This window comes from Prosopis cineraria, unplaced genomic scaffold (genome assembly GCF_029017545.1).
Source record: "Prosopis cineraria cultivar Desert tree isolate PC_DT_omini unplaced genomic scaffold, ASM2901754v1 PC10, whole genome shotgun sequence".
Lineage (NCBI taxonomy): Eukaryota > Viridiplantae > Streptophyta > Magnoliopsida > Fabales > Fabaceae > Prosopis > Prosopis cineraria.
In genome coordinates, this window is record NW_026555341.1 from 29,311,799 (window position 1) to 29,333,014 (window position 21,216).

General features: G+C 30.4%; 2 protein-coding genes across 4 annotated transcripts; one reads left to right on the forward strand and one right to left on the reverse strand.

The window, feature by feature from the left end:
• Positions 1-9,447: 9,447 nt before the first annotated feature.
• On the forward strand, positions 9,448-13,929 carry LOC129322863 (probable 6-phosphogluconolactonase 2). Of its 2 annotated transcripts, none has more exons than XM_054969299.1 (4): positions 9,448-9,558; positions 10,277-10,470; positions 10,554-10,689; positions 12,992-13,929. In XM_054969299.1, exons 1-4 carry the CDS (start codon positions 9,472-9,474, stop codon positions 13,481-13,483), a joined length of 909 nt encoding a protein of 302 aa, XP_054825274.1. In that variant the 5' UTR covers positions 9,448-9,471; the 3' UTR covers positions 13,484-13,929. The 2 variants fall into 2 exon arrangements, with proteins under 2 accessions (XP_054825274.1, XP_054825275.1); XM_054969300.1 differs by lacking the exon at positions 9,448-9,558 and adding an exon at positions 9,623-9,639.
• Positions 13,930-16,518: 2,589 nt separating this feature from the next.
• LOC129322280 (fructokinase-like 2, chloroplastic) lies at positions 16,519-21,075 on the reverse strand. Of its 2 annotated transcripts, XM_054968511.1 has the most exons (6): positions 20,937-21,075; positions 20,303-20,643; positions 19,570-20,213; positions 18,605-19,076; positions 17,486-17,714; positions 16,519-17,056 (listed from the first exon to the last, which is right to left on the reverse strand). In XM_054968511.1, the coding sequence occupies exons 1-5, from the start codon at positions 20,975-20,977 to the stop codon at positions 17,491-17,493; spliced, it is 1,722 nt and encodes a 573-aa protein (XP_054824486.1). In that variant the 5' UTR covers positions 20,978-21,075; the 3' UTR covers positions 16,519-17,056; positions 17,486-17,490. The 2 variants fall into 2 exon arrangements, with proteins under 2 accessions (XP_054824486.1, XP_054824485.1); XM_054968510.1 differs by lacking the exon at positions 16,519-17,056 and having other exon boundaries at positions 17,289-17,714.
• Positions 21,076-21,216: the final 141 nt, after the last annotated feature.

Consider the following 21,216-nt stretch of genomic DNA (forward strand, 5'->3'; position numbering starts at 1 on the left):
ACATATTTTATTCTTTTTTTTAACCAACAAGTTCATATTTATTCTATTTTAGTATTGTGCATTGATTTATACAAAAAAAAAAAGGGTATGACGTATTGATTAAACGCTGTATATTGACTTTGCTTTTAATGTTTTTACTATATAATTTTTTATTTAGCTTTTTATCAATAATTTTTATAAAAACTTTAATATATTAAAAACTCAACTTCTTGACTGGTAAATCATCCATAATTCAGAAACAAAAATTCCCTTTTTATACCTCTATATTTTTAATGACTCCTCACTGATTTTTTATGTCCAGGAAGGCCTAAAGGATCAACTTGAGATAATATCTACTTTTAGATGCCTAAAAAGCCCATTTGATCTAATTTGTAATTTATAGTAATTTTTTTAGTTTTGTTGCTCTAAAAAATGATGAAATTTATTAACTTCCCTTCTATTTTGGCAGAATTAGATTTTCTCATTTTAAAACATATAATTTAATTTAAAATATAAATTAAATGTATTTTTGTAATTTAAAAATAGTAAAAATATCTATATGGTATAATTTTTAATTTTAATACAAGCCTATATATGCTTTTAAAATAGAAGTGATGTCTTAGAAATGTTAACAAACCCGTAGAAAGTTTAATGAATTTTACTTAAATTCTCAAAAGATAAATTTTTTATTTTTCATATTAATATATGCATATATATATAATATATATGTCTAATAACCTAATTGTTTTTTTTTATAAATTTTATGTACAAGTTAATTAAGTTGATTATAGTTTTGAGTAGGTCACACTAACATATCAACGTATAATTCGTTGTTTTCGTTTGAGTTTACTTAGAATTTGTAAATTTGAAACATGGATAGTATAATTTAAGTTAGTTACTTTATTAAAAAAATATTATTTTTACTAACAAAATAAACTTAGAGGGTCCATTTACTAGATTCACTATAATTACAAATTTAAGAGACTTTTGTAGGTATAACCTATATTATATGATTAAACTAAATAAACAACTAAATATTTATTATATTTTGTATTATAATCAAGTTATTGTATTTATCAATGATATATCATTGTATATTAATAATAAATTATTTTTAAATCTTTAAATGTCTAATAATAAACCCTTAATATATCAATAATAAACTCTTTATATATCAATATGAATTGATTATATTTTTAAATTTTTAAAAATTTAATTTATGTTTTCTGAAATACAAGATTTTTGTGAACCAATAGAAAATTCATCCTATGTATATGTAAGTACAGATAACTTTATATATATATATATATATATATAAATAAAGAATTCAACATTTTAGCCTTAATTTTTTTTTATAATTGAAAAAAAAAATCCCAAGATTCCTCAAAAAGGGCAAAGCCAAGTCTCAATCATCTCATCTGACATAAATGTGGGGCCTTGATTTTTTGGTTGTGGGATTTCCAACACTTCTTTTAGTTTAATCTAACATTGACAGTTGGCCAAAAAAATCTAACATTAACATTATATATATATATATATATATATATATATAAAGAAAGTAACATTTTGTTATCAACGAAAATTATTTCACTTTCTAAGAGCTAGAATAAAATATTGACTGTATCAAATAAGAGTAAAAACAAATTTTCTTTAAATTATAAAAATTATACATACTCTTTTAATTTTGCTGAAGTTACATAGAGATCTCTTTTATTTTTTCAAAATTTCTACCAGTTCTTTCCAACAAAAAAAATTGCATATAATTTTATTTACATTTATCAAAATCACACAGGTCATTTGTGTATATCTTGAAAGTGAATCAGAGGTCATCTAATTCATACTTTACTTCAAGAAAAATATGTGTGTGTACACACTAAAAATAAATGAAAAGTAGTTCGTTGTTTGGTATATCCAAAAGGTTTAATCCATTATCCTGAGAATTTTATCCACCTCTCATCCCATCTTACCATTTTAGATAATCTCAAATGGCTAATTAAGTTGGTTTAATTAATTCAAAAGATATTTTTTATTAATTTTAAGAATTAATAAATAAATCCACATAACTTTAATAAAATGTAAGGAAAAAAATTACAAAATTTACCAAATAAATATCTAGAGATTATTTTTTATTTTTTTAAAACGTTGATAAGGTGATCCATTTCTGGTTTCATTGGTGGAGAAGACTCAGAGTTTGGAGAGGAACTCGAGAAAATGATGGGTACATGGTATACCTTTAAATGGCAACACAATAAAATAAGAAAAAATAATAATAATTTTTTAAAATTATATAAATGATAATTTAATTTCTTAAAATGTTATAGTATCAATAAAGTTTTTAAAAACTTTTTTATCATTAAGAAATTAATTAAATAATCAAATTACCCTTAGTTCAGAATTTTGAATGGATGCATGTAGGTTCCAGATCCAAGTAGTAATATCAGGTCCTTTAGCTATTGTTCTTGGGAAATGATCGGGTTTAGCCCATTCCTCAAAAGACACTTTTATAATTTATACTAGTGAATTTACCGATGAAAGATTTTTATCAATTCGATGTAAATCAGTCTTCTTCTGAAAAAAGAAAGTCCTTTCATTATTATTAATTGTTAATAAAGATAATAAATTCATTTCTTTTTTCGCTTGCAAATTACTGTTATATTCTTACGATTTTAAGAAGAAAAGTTATAAATCTTAAAACAAAACTTATCAATAGCTTAATATTTAAAATACTTGAGGAATATTAGGATCTCAAATATAAACTTGTGAATTGCTGTTGAATTTTTACATTTTTAAGAAAAAAATTATGAATCTTAAAACAAAACTTGTGAATGATAATTGATATTTGAACTAAAATAATCTAGTCATTTATATTAATTTCTTGATGACAAAAAAAATTATTAAAGACTTTATTAGTATTATAATATTTGAGGAATTAAATTATTATTTATATAATTTAAATAGATTTTATTATTATTTTTTTATGAAATAACATGCATGACATAAAGTTTTTGCTTACATTATTATTATTTTTTTGGTAGAATTTTGTTTACATTTTTGTTTAACCATTCCTTCCTCTGCGTTCAAATACCGTCAGCTGTCCATTCAAGCAACTTGTGTGAAAGTCAAGCCCTAAATGCCAATTATTATTATCTCAAAAAAGAAAAATAATGGCAAGCTATTAAACTAGGGTTGGATAGCAACTGTAGGTAAGGGCATTCATAAATTCGATTTGGTTAGATCAATTTTTTATCTTGGGTTTTTAAAGTATTTTCACATTTGGCAACTATGAGATTAATTTTTTTAAAAATTTAAATATTATTTAAAGAGTTATCCTTTTTTAATTAATGCTTTTCCATATACATCTCCAAAAATCAAACTCTAGTAATACTTAAGGGATTCAAACCACTATTATTTGTGCCATATTCACTTGATTGGTTAGATCAAGTATTTTTCCTTGACCTAATCCATAAATAAGAACAATCTATAATATAGAAAACTGGTGTAATTTGACTCGGATCAAGATGATTAAAGGAGAATGATAACCAAGTCCTAATGGAACCAATCAAATTAATTTAAGTTCAAGCCAATTTTAGAATACTAACAAAATCTCATGCTTTTTTTTTTGACAAATTTGGCTATAAATTAACTGACTTAAATATCCTTAAGTTAAATATATGTGATTAAAATTTAAAAAATAAATTACAAATTCAGCAATTTTAAATTATAAAATTAGGAGCCAAACTTGTAAATTTTTAAAACTCTTAGAATAATGGCTTTATTATTTTTCAACTTTAAATATTAACATATATGTTCCCTCTTAAAATTTAAAAGCAAATTATAATTCATCAATTATAAATTGCAAAACACTTGCAAATTATATTTCTTTTTAAAATTGAGAAAATAAATTATAAATTTATCATAATAAATTTTAAAATTATGGAATTTTCACCTAAGTCACCAAGGGTGTTTTAGACTTCTTCCAATACATTAAAAGGTCACTTAAGAACCACAAAAACTTATTTGATATTCTGAAATTACTTAGAACTTTGATTGAATAAATTAGTTGCATTGGAGCTTAGTCGTCATTCTCCCATAATTCAGCTAATATATGTGGATCATGGTTTGGGACAAGAATAAAATAAAAACAAAAATTGAAAGTAACTCTATTATTTAGGCTGTCCTTTTTTCCTTAAACTTCCAACTTTTTTTTTATAAACCGGGCCATTAGTTAGTCTATTATTTTTGGTTTATTAATTAGTCTAATATTTTATTAACGGATATTTATATTGGCCAAAAGAATTAACATATATTTATAAATTACTGATAATGTATTTCTAAAACCCTTTTTTTGATAGATAACTCTTTAATAATTAGTATACGCACATAATCCCCTTATATATTTTTTAATTATGTACGTATAAATAAATCATTTAAAATATTATATTAAATTAAGAAAAGTCGAAACTATTAAATAAAAAAATTTAAGAAAGCAATCCCAAGTTTAATGGGTTAAGTATGATTTAATAATATAATTTTTTTTGTTGCCAAAAAGTTTTGGTGAGGTTTTTTTTTTTAAAAAAAAATTTGGTAACTGTGTCGGAGAAGTTATCAAGGTTAGCGTGCGCTTCTTTGTTGAGAATGTTTATGGAAATATTTAAGGAAAAATTTATATATTTAAAGTACTTACTTACAATTAAGTTAAGACATATGGATATTTTTATATATTATTTATTTTATAATAAATTTTTATTATTAATATTATTAATACATAAAAGTTCACTTGTCATGATTTGAATGAATAAAAGGGTTTTTCATATATCAAACCAAACAAATAATCTAACATTTATTATATTTTGCATTATGACCTATTTATTATATTTATTAATAATATACTGTTATATATCAATGATAAACCTCTTGTATATCCATATAAATTAATCACATTCTTAAATTTTTAAAAATTTGGTCCATATGTTTTAGGCACAATATTTCTTTCTTTTCTTTTTTTTTTTTTACCAATGAGCCAATTTATCTTCAAATAAAAATGTTTTAAAGTATATAAAATTAAATACATAAGTCTTATCCAAATATTTATTGATAACTCACCATATTGACATTACAAAGACAGACAAAAAAATTGAAACTTACAATTTTTATGGGTTATGAAACAACTTACTACAAATTGGCATTAGTCTTAATAGAAGAAATTGTAGTAGCTCAAATATGAAGTATTGAGTTCAGGTTCGTGTAAATGTATAAATTTTTTTTTGAAATAATTATTTGTAATTAAATTTGATAATATTTTAATATGACATAATTACTTAATAAAAAATGTTTACCCACTAGATTAATTTTTTTATTAATAAAATACAATATTTTTACATTACAATATTGAAGAGCTTCCCAAAGTGAGCCATCATCACTTTGCAAGCTTGAAAGTAGGATTGAATTAGCCATCCTCTAGTGGCAACCATCAAGAAAATAAGGGAGCTTATTATAAGCAACTAGACGGTTATTTTTGATCACGTTTTTAGAGAGGCAAACAAATGTGCTGATTTGCTCACACAGGAAACTTCGCATGACAACTACGACCTCTCTATTTATAACATTTTGCCTATGGGATGTAAGAATATTTTGAACTCTGATATGTCCTAACTTTTGTAACCCTAGCACGGTCTTGACCATGTCTTTTCGTTAAAAAAAAAAAGTAGGATTGAATTGGGTTGGGAATGGGGGCATGGGAAGTGAAATCAGGTGCGAAGGGTCTGCATCCTCTCCTTATCCTCATTCTCTTTTTCTTCTCCTCATCTCATCTCCACCTTCAAATAATAAAATCAATAATTGAGATTTAATTTTTTTTACCAACAGATTTAATTATTTTATATCTTATTAAAAAAATAAATAAACTTAAACTGTTAAAATTCAACTTGTACAATTCACAAATGTACTCCTTTGATCTTATTTATAAGTTATTTCTATCAATTTCATCAATATTCAGGGGTGGACCTAGCTTTGGATTACAAGGGGGCTAAAGTTAGAGTTGCTAACCACATATATCACCTAAATCCCAAAATGAATACGTAGGAAATTATGCAAATTCTTCTCCTGTTTATTTTGTTTTGGGGCATATCTGGATTAGTAAAAAAATTATACAAGTGTGGGAATATGTGATGCATATCTAACTAATATGGGAAGCTCTACTCATTTGAAGCATAAGTGCAACATTGAACGAATGTAAGGAATGAAAATATCAATAATGAGCAAACATATATTCATCAAATTTACACAAACAAAGGATCATGTGTATGTGTTGGAACTTGGAATTAAAAAAAGAAGAATCTATTGTCAGAGAGAGGCATGAGAGAAGTAGTGTGAAATTGCTGGAGAAGGAGAGGAATCGAGTGAGGAAGATGTTGACGTTATTTTGATTCACTCTTTTGCTTGCCCAATCAGCTATCTCATTATCAACCCATTCGGTCAAGTTTATGCAGCTCCATGTCCTATTATTGCATTGCAGGAGAAAAAAAGAAAGAGTTGGGGGGGGGGGGGGCCAAGGCACCCTCCATACACAACGTGGATCCATCTTTGTCAGTATCAATATAAAAAAAATATAAAAAATAAAAATAAATAAAATTTTAAATATGTCCCTCATATAACAAATTTTAAAACTAATATTATATTATTTTTTTCACTCATGAATGATAATTTTAAAATATTACTTAAAAAGGTATACTGCGATTTATAAATACGACCAAATGAATTTGCTAAAATATTATTTAAATAGACCTTCTACAATTAAAAATTTTTATTTATATTATTGCACTCATAAATTATGTAGTTAAATTTTAACAGTTTAACTAATTAAGAAAGTTAAGCGACCTTAAATTTGGGTTTAAGAATATGCAGTTACGTTTAAATAAATATGATAAAGATGTTTTTGAAATAGTAATGAGATTGGGTATGACTTTCATATAGCTAGCGAGAATCTAAATTAGTCTGAGTGAAAAATAATGAAAAAAGAAAAAAGAAAATCTTCGCCGTGGAGGGACATGCAGAGAAGCGCGGCGGAGAGGATCTCCTTCCGTGAAATGGGTGAAATACAGTGTGGAATTGGCGGAAGACACAACAAGGTTTGAATTTTGTACATTTGTCAGCATTTGATTTGGACAGCTGTTTGATTTCCTCTTTTTGACTGTACTTTCATCTTTATCATTTTTTTTCCTCTTTCTGCATAAATGCCAAAGTACACCCATATTCCTCGTTGGTTATTTTCCCTCTTTCCCTCCTCAAAATTTATATCGTATTTTCTTTTTCAATTATATATATTTCCTCTATTTAAAATATATTTTAAAAAATATCATCTTTTAATAAATTAATTAATTATTTTTAAATTCACACAACTTTCTATGTTTGGTGTTATTTTTTTAATTTCTTATAGTATTTTCATAAGATCAATCTCTCCAAATTGATTACCATTTAAAGGTTTATCATCTCCATGCCCTCCATACATATTTTAAAAAATTAAATTTTGAAATGATATTTGAGAGGTTGAGATTACTATTATCTGTGCCATACTCACTTAGATTATATTTATTGTTATTTAATTGGATGTTTTACTAAAATTTAAAAAGTAAGGTGATTTATTTATGAAAAATATTTTTTTTGGCCAAAAAGAAAATTTTATTAATAAAAGAAAGAAATACAAATACTAATAGCCAAAGCCAAAAAAATACTCAAAAAAATCTAGATACAACCTAACACACCAGTAATCGAAAAAAATACAAACAACAGAACAAAAACAAAAAACCAGAACAATGCAAAAAATTGTAAAACAAACTAACCAATACCATTCCTATTAAAACATCTGCTTGAACAGCCCAAGCAATCCTCACGCAACACTGTAACCAAAGGAGATGGTACAGACACCAGCCATTCAGCATGGTACATCTCCCTTACAGCACCAACTGCTAAAAAATCAGCAACCCTGTTACCTTCTCTCGAACCAAGTAAAAGGAAATATCACTCAATGAAGCCTTCAACTCCAAAATATCCTGCACCAAATTCTTGCATCTCCAATCACAACCCTTCAAAGAATTATTCAAAATCATCATGAATAAGAACTCACAATCCATCTCCAAGCAATCTTTAGTACCCACAAACTTTGAAGAAACCAAAAGAGCCTCCTTTAATGCCAAACACTGTCATAAAAGCAGAACTAGATTGGACCTTCTTCCCCTTACCTCCTAAAAAACACCAAATTCATTCCTATAGATCAATCCCACACCAACAGCATTGGTCTTTTCCCCAAAAAAACCATCAAGATTAATCATGAAGAATATTTTTTAAAAAAATCATTAATAATACATTAAAAAAATTCTTATATTTTTAAGATATAATCTAAAAAACTTATATTTTTTTATATTGAGGGCAGGTGTAATCCTGTTTTAAACAGAGGGAGAATATATATACTCTTTCTGTTAAAAAATGTAAGGTATTTTTAATTAAATATCAACTTTCAGTAAAATAGTTATTTATTTTCAAACTAACCCTATATTTTTATATTTATCTTTATTAAATACCCTATAATAAATATAAAATTATTATCAATAGGGACACTTTTAAAAAAAGATAATAATTATATCTCGAAAGATTAAAAATGTCTTATATTTTTAAATATCTAACTCTTCAAAAAAAATTTATATTTTTTAATGAAGAGAGTAATTATTATCTATGCTTATTATGGCTATACAAATCTAAATTATTTTCCCCCTAACCAATAATACTCTTATCTCGATATAAGAGAAAGGAAGTTATCCTAAAGTCATATTATTTGTGCTATATTAATTTAAAAATAATATTATTTGAATAATTAGAAATTATTAATTATCATTAGTTTAAATGAAAGAAAATTAATTTTTAAGGTAAAGTTTAGGATTTAATTCTTACGTTGGCAAAAAAAAAAATATTCTTATAAACAGAAAAAGAATCAATGTTAAGAAAGACAACTTAGCATACAATACTTAAATCTTATCAAAAGGCGCTTGATATGAAAAATGATTAATTGAAAATTCTAATAAAAAATCTTAGAAGTTGTGTTTAAATTTTTTTTTTAATTTATGACCATAATCCAAATCAACAACAATAATTAAGAGTTAAAAATGAATTTATGATTCGTTCCTCCGGTATCTTTCTGTTTATATCGTAGATGTCATAGCAGGAGATCTAGGACCCTGGGATTTCCTCAGCATTCGTAAATGCAAGTGGAAAAAAATAAAGAAAAGAGTCTTCATAGTTTTATTTAATCTTTTTAAATTCTTTGTCTGTTGTTTACCGGGTAGAGAGAGAGAGAGAGAGAGAGAGTTTGTGTGTGTTCTGTCACGATCATTGGTTGCACGTGGAAACTCACAAGGTAAAAATTTCTTCTCAGATAATATTACCCTTTGAAATTTTATGTATGATTCAGTAAATCAATGGATTGTGGTCTTCGGGGTATATATGTGTACATGTATTTCGTGTTCTGACCCACCTTCCCCCTTCGTCAGCTTCTTCTCTCTGCCACCCATCACCTCTTCCTCTGTTCTTGTGAGCATTTCCTTCTTCCTTTCGATCGTTCTTTATTACAGTCTCGGTTCAAGTTCTGCCAGTAATTTTAAACTGCATGAGGTTATGATTAACCTTCGTGGTTTTATAATATCGTTTTTTCTGCTTCACGGGGATGAGAATTGAGTTTATTCAATGATCTGCGCTGCAGGCGTTTGATTTTTTCCCCCTGCCTGTCAAAATTTTTTTTCCACTATCGTAGAGTGTAAACTTTGATTCCTGTGTATGTATGTGTGTGTTTGTGTGTCTGTGTATGTATATATGTATTTTTTTTTTTTTCATCGATCCTTGGACGTTTGCGGTACGATGAACATAACCCTTTTGTTAAATTGCCTTGTTTTTCTCCCAAAGATTGCACTTGCGAATTGAAAAATTTGGGTTGAATCAAATCAGGTGGTAGGTTTATAGTATGTTTAGATTCTACTATCAGTGACTCAACTGAGTCTTATAATTCACAGGCATAAAAGGATCTGTGTCCATATTGTTCCCCTTTGTTTAGATTTTTGTTTCAATCCGTGAAGCATGATCTTGGAAATTTTTGGTTGGCATTTGATTTTCTAGGTTTAGGCGGGGTAAAGTCAAAGCTATATATATGCTTAGTGCTAATAGCAGTAATCTAAGAATGGATTTTCTTGGAGCATACATGTCTTCTATTGGAATTCTCTGATGCCCTCTTTGCCTTATTTATTTATTTTTGAAGCAAGAGCTATTCCTTCGAAGCATGGCTCTCTCTGGTGGTCACAAAGATAGAGGAGAGTTGAGGATTCATGAGAGTTTGGATGAACTAAAGACAGATTTGGCTGATTATATTGCTGAAATATCAGAGATATCTGTGAAGGAACGGGGAGTCTTTGCCATTGCTTTATCTGGTGGTTCTCTCATTGGCTTAATGGGGTATCAGTGATTTGTATTTTTCCACATAATGTTCCTTTACTTTTATGATTTGGTCTTTGGTTTAAAATTATATTGGCAAACAGAAAACTCTGCGAAGCTCCTTATAACAAGACTGTTGACTGGTCCAAATGGTATATCTTCTGGGCCGATGAGCGTGTTGTCGCTAAAAACCATGCTGATAGCAATTATAAGCTTGCAAAGGATGGCCTTTTATCCAAGGTTGCACCCTTGATTTTAATTTTTCATGTTCATCACTGCTCCCTTTATTTATAGTTATTTATGTTACAAATTTTGACGGCGAGGCTCTTCAATATTATAATAACTATGAGCTGCACTGGGAGTTATATTTTATTCACCCTTTCAAGTTAATAGTTTGGGGGAAGAAGGGGAAAAGGTGGGGTGGGGGGGCATGGAATTCGAAAGGCTGATTCACATAATGTTTCTTTTACACAGGACAGGATTATATATTCAAATTTCATGTTGGTTATTTTGCGAAAATATTAGTGGAAAATCCCTTGTTTATCCAAGGCAAATTGGTAGATCTATAGCAGTCCTGTGTCAGTTGTATTGTATGCTTGATGATCTTTTCTTTACTTGCTTCCCTCGTTGGCATATTAAATCATTTGACTAATAGGAGGCTGGTCTGGTATCTTAACCATATATATTGTGGTATTAGATTCCTTGATTTGCTGGTTAATTGATTATCTCCTTGTTTTGATTTCAATCATGATTAGTTACTTTGCAAATACCATTCCTAGAGTCTCATTTTTTTATGCATTCCTAGATTGTTAGTTTAGTACCTTGTGCATTGGCAGGCTGTTGTTAAGTTTATGCTCACTACATGCTCTAGGTTTGTTGAAATGTGAATTCTCTTGATTGTTGTGTTGGTTGGCACATTTAGGGAAGGAAGGAGTGCCTAGTTATGTAGGGGAAAAATCTACTCTTTTGCAGTCTGTCTGTCTAACTCCTGCAAATTGAGATGAACAATTTGTGCTTGGGATTGTAAGATACTTTGAGCTAAAATCTGCGATAGGCACTTGTTCCAAAAGGAATAGTGTGCCAAATCTGCTACGTCATATGGAAAGCATAATTGCCCTTGTTTCTTGTATTTAACTGTTTGGCGAACTGATATCATGGATTATCCCATGACTGTTCTCTGCACTTTATGAGATTTCCAAATGTATTGCTTAAAATATCAAGAAAATTTTTTTGCCAAGTAAGAAAATACTTTCCTCTTTATTGATGGGATGGTAATTGGAGGTGCATAACAGAATTTCATGGGCTAGCAATCTTGATCTTGAGCAATCCCATTTAGCTGTATGCACCAGCCATACATTGCATTGTAGAATCTTTCATAAAACTTGCTATTTGATGAATCTCTTATCCCAACTGTTATTTTCGAATGATTACAAAAAAAGAAAAACAAAACAACCGAAAAGAAAAGATGTGAGTGGATTATTCTTCATGCTGTGTAATTCTTGTCATCTTCTGCCAATTACTCCTTTGCTCTTATATAAGTCACTTCCAACATGTTTTATTAGAACCAAAAAAAAAAAAAAAAAACCTTAAGACTCATTAACTTTGTCTTAAAATTTAGTAAGTTATCAATTTTGCCTTTATTAAATATACATACCTTAACAATATATTTTCTCTCTCCGATATTCCATGGAGGGTAAAAGACAAAATTTATATTGAAAATTTAATAAAATGGCTTATAAATAGAACAAAAAAAAAATCTTCTCTCTCTGTCCTATAAATAAAACTGGAGGGAGTACATGATGGCACAATTTATCTTTTTTTATTATCTTTTTTTAATTGACTAAGAAATTATACTAGAAACAGAGAAATCAGCAACTTGCTGGAGGACAAGATATTTTCAAAGCAGGAAATACTAGAAATGCCTAAAACAGAGAACAGGAATAGATGTCCTAAGATGCCTATTAACATGATAAAGCTGTTCAATCTCTTTGCGTACCTTGTAGCTTGAAAAAAATCCAGTGTGTATTGACATGTGAGCATGTGACATGTCCGTTATTCAGGCCTCAAGCTCATCTCTCATGCTGTTAGTGTTGTCTGTATTCAGGTTGTCCTGTCTCATATGCTGTTTAAGGTCCAAATGACAAAAAGAGGATCTTTTTATTTTCCTCATATGTTAGGGCACATCTTCTTTGTGTATGTGTGTTTTACCTTTTAATGGCATGTACCTTGTGGACATCATGAGTTGTACACCCTTTTTTGTTACAAGATATAAATGATGCTATTGATTAATAATTTATTAATGGAAAGTTAAAAATTAAAGTAATTCAGTTTTTGCTTTGTTATTTAACTGTTGAGGTAAAAAAAAGAAAAAAGTCAACAAGGGGAAGTCTCTGGATACAAATTGTATGTTATGCATTGATGTAAAATGATGTTCTTCAGTCTCATAAGATTACCCAGACATTGTACCTGGTTTAGTTATTTTTATTTCTTAGTTAGTAGTTATTTTATCCTCCTCTCATCATCTGTTAAGTCATGATATCAGGTACCAATTGTTCCCAGTCATGTGCATTCTATAAATGATTCAATGTCAGCAGAAGAAGCTGCCGATGACTACGAATTTGTCATCCGACAGTTGGTGAAAACCCGCGTGGTCAACGTGTCTGAAATCAGTGACTGCCCAAAGTTTGATCTCATACTACTTGGATTGGGTCCAGATGGCCATGTTGCCTCTCTGTTTCCTAATCACCCAGCACTGAATGAGAGGGAAGAATGGGTTACTTTCATTACTGATTCCCCAAAACCTCCACCTGAGAGAATCACATTCACATTGCCTGTCATAAATTCTGCATCCAATGTAGCCGTGGTAGTCACCGGTGACAGCAAAGCAGAGGCTGTACGCTTGGCAATAGATGATGTTGGACCTGAAAGCCCATTGATACCGGCGAGGATGGTCCAGCCTGGGAAGGGGAAGTTGGCATGGTTTTTGGATAAGCCGGCTGCCTCAAAACTTGAAGCTTCCAACTTGTCCAAGTAGTAGTTTGAGGAAGTCCCTTGTAGAGAGGTTTAAGTTTGTATGTAGTGAACTTGAAAAAGACAACTGTGGATCCTTGGATTCTGCCATGAAAAAGGTTAAAAAAAAAAAAAAATCTCCATTTAGCCTTTTCTTTCTCTTTCTTTCTCCCGTTGGGGTCTTTTGGAGAAGTGTGATGATCCTTTTTTTTTTTTTTTTTTTGGGTAAGCGGCCAATAAAGTTTTTGAGAGCGTCATTGAAAGTGCCTTAGTATGGTTCTATTTTCTTATAGAGAGAGTACTGAAGTTCTGATGATGGTCTTTTTCATGTAAGCAATTCGGAAAGGCAAATCAGGTTCTATGTTTCCTTTATATCTCCCCAAGTCTCTTGTTATTTAAAATGGTTTGTTTGAAATCTTAATTTATTGTCTCTCCCTCTTGATGAAATATTAAAGTTATTATTTTTTTTAATCCCTTTTTGAGGAATATTCAGTTGTAATTTGTATTTTGTTTAGATATTCTGTGAGAACTTAATTCATTGTGGAAAAACATATAACTGAATTGATTATTAGATTATTAGGTAGAATGTCAATGAACCAATCCACTTGTGAATTGTTTAGGTATGGCTAGTCAAAAAGTTTGAATTATAGGCAGTTCATTCATTTATTAAAAAGAGATTGATTATTATATTAATTTTTTTCAGTTAAAATCTATAAGGATCTCATTGTGAAATTTAGCTTTAAAAGGGTTTGATAAGTGAAATTATTGTTTAACAATTTAATTGTAAATTTTTAAATCAAAACATGTTTATTATATTTATTTGAACATAAATTTAATAATGAATAGAATTTTTAACTTGCCATTTGCTACATATTAAATTAGTGAGAAAAATTCTGATACATACATTTATATTATATTTAATATTCACAAAATTTAAAACTTCATAAATTTATATATTTTAATAAAACATATTAAAAATAATTTATAAAGACCACTCTTTTAATTGCCAATGTTGTGTTGTCTATATAGAAAAAGATGGTGGGCTAACTCTTCCATATTTTTTTTATTTATGATAATTAATTAAGTAGCATGGATAAGTAGCCTTTTCTTGGGATTGGAGCATCCAATTAAGCTTTGACGCCATTTGTTGTTTTTTTTTTTTTTTGGCCAATTGGTAATTGTTAATATATGCACTGAATGAATGACTTTAGCCGGAATATTTGAAAATTTTTATTTATAAAATACTATCAAAGGGACGCCAAACATAGTTTAAAAAAGAATTAAAACAATGGATGGCATTAACATCTCTAAACATTTTATCAAATTATCCTTGAGATTTTTTATTGAAGCAATTATTATTCCTTCAATTTTTATTTTTTTAATGAACATTTAACTTTTTTGACCAAAATAAACAATTAACTTTTTACACACACGTATAGCTGGGGACAAAAAAGGTTTTTAGGCTTATAGGTTTAATGCTTTTTTTCCCCATCAAAACAAGTGTTTTACCAATGAACACGTAGCTTAATTAGTAAGAGATTGTGCTAATTTAACTAATGATATCAAGTTTAGATACTGAATATGCAGCTATATTAAATACTCATTATAAGAGCTTTGCCACTAATATAGTTCTACCCATCTTGACCAATGAATTTTGATATTCAAGATCATAGCTTTAATTTTGATAAAAGATAATAATTTTTAAAACAAAAGGTATCACCTTTAACTTATCCAATACTAGTGCTAGTGAAATAATTTAGTCTCATTTTTTAAACTTAAAAGTAAATCTAATTAAATTAAAGTGTGAGTGTAATCTATACATACACATATGCACAATCTTTCAGTATTATAAGACATTTTTTTGAAGTAATATGCATTTTGGGTTTTTAAATAAAGTTTTATAATTAAAACATCATATTAAATAAGTGAAAAGAATTTGTAATTTTAATGTCATTAACTAATTTATTAGGAATATGAATTAATAAAAAATACCTTAAAATTTTTCATGGAGAGAGTGTCTAATAAAATCCTGTAAGAAATTCTATTAATAATAAATTATGAATACTTTAACTCGTTTAAAATTCTTTGTAACATTTAATTTTGTTAAACTAAAAGAGAGAATAACTTGTACTTCAAAAATAAAGAGAGGATAACTTTATTTTATGAGGAGTTTTGATGTATTTTGAAATTAAAAAGAACTGTATACACTCTTCAATAAAATCTTTAGAAAATATGTAATTTACTCAAAAAACAAATTGAATAAAAAAAATAGAATTCTTGTTAGCAAGGGGCAAGCCTTTCTATAACCCTACAAGTAAGTCTGCACTTTCTTGGATATTCCTTTACAACTTTCCACGATTATCTTCAATCTTCCCAGGAGATCGAATCTGCTTCTCGCACATTTCTTTTAGAGTTATACTCTTCAATTTCTAATATAATGATTGCATTTCGAATTTACACTCGGTAGAGGAATCACTCATTTGTTGCGTTCTTTTGATGAAAGTGAAATAGATCGACAGCAAAATGGTCAAGTTATCGGTAAGATTCATTCATTCATTCATTCATTCATTATTATTATTATTATTATTATTCAACAAGAGCCTGGGAAATATCAAGAACTAAGCATTTGATTTTGGTATGAACAGAGTCAGGCAACACAATATTGGCAATTAAAATATTAGCTCAAAATTGTCCGTTTCATTTTCCTTAGAATACTTTCTACAATCTTCTTCATGAATATTCAAATCATCTAAAATGATTTTCTACTATTATTTTCTCAATGAATGCTACATCTATTTTTTTTCTTTATATACTCGATTTATATTTTATTTTTATGTGTATGCACACACATTCATTTCAACATTAGCATCTCTACTACTTCACTATTATGCTCTTGTTATTTTGTTAAAGTACAACATTTACTACCACATAACATAATTAATTTTGTAGTAGTTTGATAAAATTTTCTTTTAAATTTATTAAGTACCTTGCAATCACAAATAATTCTTTTAATCTTTCATCAATTTAACTACCCAACTTATATTCTATGTGCAATATTCTCATCAATTTTTTCATCATGTTAAATAATAACTCCCAAATCTCTAAACTTTTCCATGAATATACTCAATCTCCCCATGAAATCGAATCTGCTTCTCGCACATTTCTTTCAGAATTACACTCTTCAATTTCTAGTATCCTGATTGCATTTCGAATTTACACACGGTAGAGGAATCAATCACTTACTGTGTTCTTTTGAAGAAAGTGAAATAGATCGACACCAAAATGGTCAAGCTCTCGGTAAGATCCTTTTTTCCCCCCTTACAAGAGCCTGGGAAATATCAAGAACTAGGAATTTGGTTGTGGCATGAACAGAGTCAGGTATCTTTTGATGCCAAAATCAAACTTCAAAAGGTTGATGTGAATGAAAACACTTGAGCACAAAAAATAAAATGTTAACATTATGACCTGAAGCCACTGGTTTAAGAGTGATCCCGCAACAGATTGAGATTGACAGTGGGTTTGGAGAGTGAACGACACACTGTGGGTTCCTCAATTGGGTCCTACAACATCATATCTCTCTCAATATCTCTCAATCACTCTGAAATTGAAATGGAGAGTTTTGTAAGAAATTAAGAAGCTAGATGCTCCAAGAAAGCAAGGGCATTTTCTCTCTTTAAATCAAATATTCATGTCATCATCATGTCATTATCCAAACTCTACATTGTCGCAGAATTTTGACTTCCTTGGTTTACCAAACCCTTCAAAATGAAGTTATGTCATTGTCAAAAATATCAAGACTAATAGAAGTATAGGATCGTTGCAAAGGAAGGTCAAATGGAATTTCTTAATCTTTAATTATGATGCCATTCTTGTAGCATAACAGTTCAAGATACAAAATTCTACGGCATATATACCTCTAGCAATGGGGAAACAAAAACACAGAGCAAGGCACTAAGTTTTGTGTACAGAGATTAAAACTTGCTGTTAAGATCTAGGGTACAAAAAAAATTTTAACCAGTTGTATCACCTCAATCAATTAACGGGCATTAACGTGCGGTGTTCTGTCTCTGTAATTGACCTTATACCATTTTCATCAGGAGTTACTTCTTCCATATCTTCAGTTGGAGGGAAGCCGCGCTGTCGCCCAAGCAACCATTGGTCTATAACTCCACAATCAATTGCATACTTAATGGTATGCTCAATGTATCCTTTATCAGTTATCAGATCAGGCTGAACTGAGAACATTCGCATGATAGCTGGAAAAAAAAAAAACAGTAAGAACTGAGAAATATATAATATGGGGAAGAAGCAAAATTATTAAAAAAAATAATCTACATTCAGAAACCTATTTAGGTTATCAGAGCCTGAAAAAAATTCATCCCCAGAATACAGATATATACATGCTAAAGGTTAAAGGATTAAGTCTCACAAGGGAAACCATTTAGTGCATGTTATTTGTTTGACATTCAAGCCATCCAAATTTGGTTTTCCCAAAGAATCACGTTCAACCAGAATAACATGGCTTTAGAGTTGCTTCTGCATCCAAACTTGTTTTTGATATAAAGTTGGGGAGCTCAACACCAATGCAAACATGCATTTAGTTACATATGATCTTAAAGTAGTGTTAATGCGAACCTGCATTTGGTTACATATGATCTTAAAGTAGTGTTTTCATACATAAATTTTGTCTGATGCCATTTTATCAGCAACAAAGTATAGTACTTTACACCTTTCATCCTAGAACTTCATCTAATGCAAACTAAAATCCAAAATTTGCAGCTGGCTTAACTGGAATATGGAACAAACGAAAGAAACAATTGAGAACATCTATCTGAAACATGCCATGGTTTGTTAGAATATTTTTGCAGATTTTCAAAACATGAAGACAACAGCAAGCACGTTTGAAGTCTAAGGAAACAGCAATAAAATCCCAGGCCTCTGCATTTCTTCTACATCTCATAAGGTTATGCTTAAGTTTCTTTTTCTAGGCTCGCATTGTTTGAATGGACTGGCGCTGAATTGGGTAAAAATGCAAGGTCGTGAACCTTACAACATTGATCTCAAAAGAATACAACTGATTGTGATGCATGCGCAAAAGTGAAATAGGATAATAGAAGTGCAACACCATAAGCTCACTATGATGTACCTGCAACAATGCCATCTCCAGATGCTGACATATCACTAGTAAAAGGGGTAAGGGGGGCATCCTCCATCCCCAAAATAGCACCATCAAACTCCTTAGTGTAGTAATGTATCTTCGAAGTCCCATTAGTCACAAACAAAACCTTAAGATTTTCATGCCATAATTGTGCAACCACTTCAGGTTCATAATGGACAAACTTAGACCTGTCATTATCTTTGGTGTCAAATTCTTCAGATGGAGTGATCCCACATAAAAACTCTAATTCTTGCTTAGTGACCTCAATAATATCTGCAAGGTTCCACGCTTGCTGGATGAAATTCTTAGTTTCTTCTCTAGAGTGCCATAGTGGCATAGGAAGATTCAGATCATAAAAAATAACCCCTCCCAATCTCTTTGAAATTCTGATAGCTCGCAATGCAGTGGAGCTCATGCTACGATCAAGCAGAGAATGTGTGCTGAAGTAGAACATCTTTGCCTGAAAGAAATGTTCTTAAAACATTGAACAAGCATATGGGACTAGTCTAGTCACTCAAGAAGCAAAAATTAAATAAATCAAAGGATGACCTAAGTAAGCAAGAAGCATGATATATACAGAAACTAAAAGGCCTCAATGCCTGACGTGAAACCCAGTATGAAGTAATTCATGTTTTTACCCAGGTGAACTCGGTGTTTGTAATTGTAATCTACTTGTCAACCCACAATACATTAATTCAATGGAACAACTGCATGGTTACAAACTAGAGAATGATAAAAGACAAGAACATCTGGATTGCAAAATTTATTCAAATAGGTTAGATCTTCCAATTTGCTACTAAAGAAAACTGGTCCCCCACAGAGGACAAACATTTTGATGCAACAATTCAAGCTTGACAATACTGCTATATCAACAAAAATCAGGCTAGAGCTTATAAGATGCAGAAATTCTCTTCTCTAAAACTTGTCTCTTACTCAGGTTTTAAGTAGCATACCTCCTTCAACACATCAATGTTGATCTCGGACCTTGTTAAACAATCTTCAGCACAAGGTTTGACACAACTCATCCTCAATCGACCCCTCTTTCCAATCTTCATTAATGATACTGCTGTTGCCCTTTTACTATCAATACGGACTGATCGAGTTTGAACATTATTTACATTCATATAGTACAGCATTGCTTGACCATAATCATCATCCGCAAGTTTCCCCATGAAAGCAACCTTTCCACCCAAACTTGCGAGAGCAATAGCAACACTACCCGCAGAGCCCCCGGGGGCCCTAACAAATTTTTCTGGGCTCCACAGGGCATCCTTCATGCTTTCATGGATTTCATAATTTATAAGCCTATTGGCCCGCCTCCCAGAAGGCACAAAGCCATGCTGTGCAGATCCAAAGCAACAAACAAGGGGAGGCCAACCATAAGTAAAGCTAATATCCTCTCCATCATCTTTTATCAGTTCTAGGTCGTCCTCAATCTCCTCATCAGCATTTTCGATAACTAAAGGCTCGTCTTGGTCACTGATTTCAGCTTCACTGCCCTTATGCTCTATAATTACAACCTCCTTCTTTGGTATTTTTCGTGTCCTAACCTTTTTCTTTTTCTTCTCTTCTTCCACATTAGCAGCATTAGATGCATCTATTCAGAAAAGGGGGTTCAGCACTCAATAGCAAAATATATCACCCAAAAAGGACGATGAAGCATCCACATAATAATCAAGGGATTACCTTTTTTTCGAGTCCTCCGAGATTTCTTCTTGGAATCATCACTTGAGGCAGATGAACTTTCTTCTATGGAACCGTCACTAATTACCAATAAATTTGCGTTCTCTTCTAGGGACTCATCGGTTGATTTTTTCTTAGATTTTGTGGCAGCCTTTTTTGTTTTAGCTGACCTAGTTTTCTTCTTCCCCGATACAGACTCATTTTCATTGGATTCCTCTACTACCGAACCTAGAGAAGCTGCTGCCTTTTTAGCCATAGCAAGAGGACCCCATTTACAGCCTGACCTGAGTTCTCGAAGTTGCTCTAAGTTCGAAGAAGCGTAATACGACCACTTCAAGTGGTACCTGCGCAATTGTAAAGACTAGAGACTTCACATTCAACCACTACAGCGATATGTAAGCAAAATAAGAATATTGCGAATTGTTAAGAGCAGCTAAATTTCGGGCTCTTAGCCCAGACACAGTAATTTTGGGACTTCCTACAACCCCATTTCATGACTAACTCATGAATAGCATAAAGGAAGCAGTAGTAGCAAATAAAACCAAGAACAAGAAAATTTGTATCCTCAATTTACCGCAAGAAGGACATAAATTTTAAGAGCCAGCTTGAGAAAGAGATAGATAGAGAGAAACAGAACCTGGGAAGCGGGAGGAGCTGAAGGTAGGCTAGGCACGCCATAGAAAGAGCAAAGTCACAAAAACTGATGAGAATAACAAGTTTGTTTAGCCATGCCAAAAGCTTAGCGGAACAAGATGATGCTCTGTTTTGCTAGACTTGAGTTGCGAGGTTTAAGAAAGAAATGGTACAAAACGGCAAGGGTTTTTGGCGTTTCATCCTTTTGCGTGACGATATAATAGCCGTGTTTAGGACAAAACAAATTTTGTTTCTCTCCCTCTCTCTCTTCCCCTCTTTCCCTC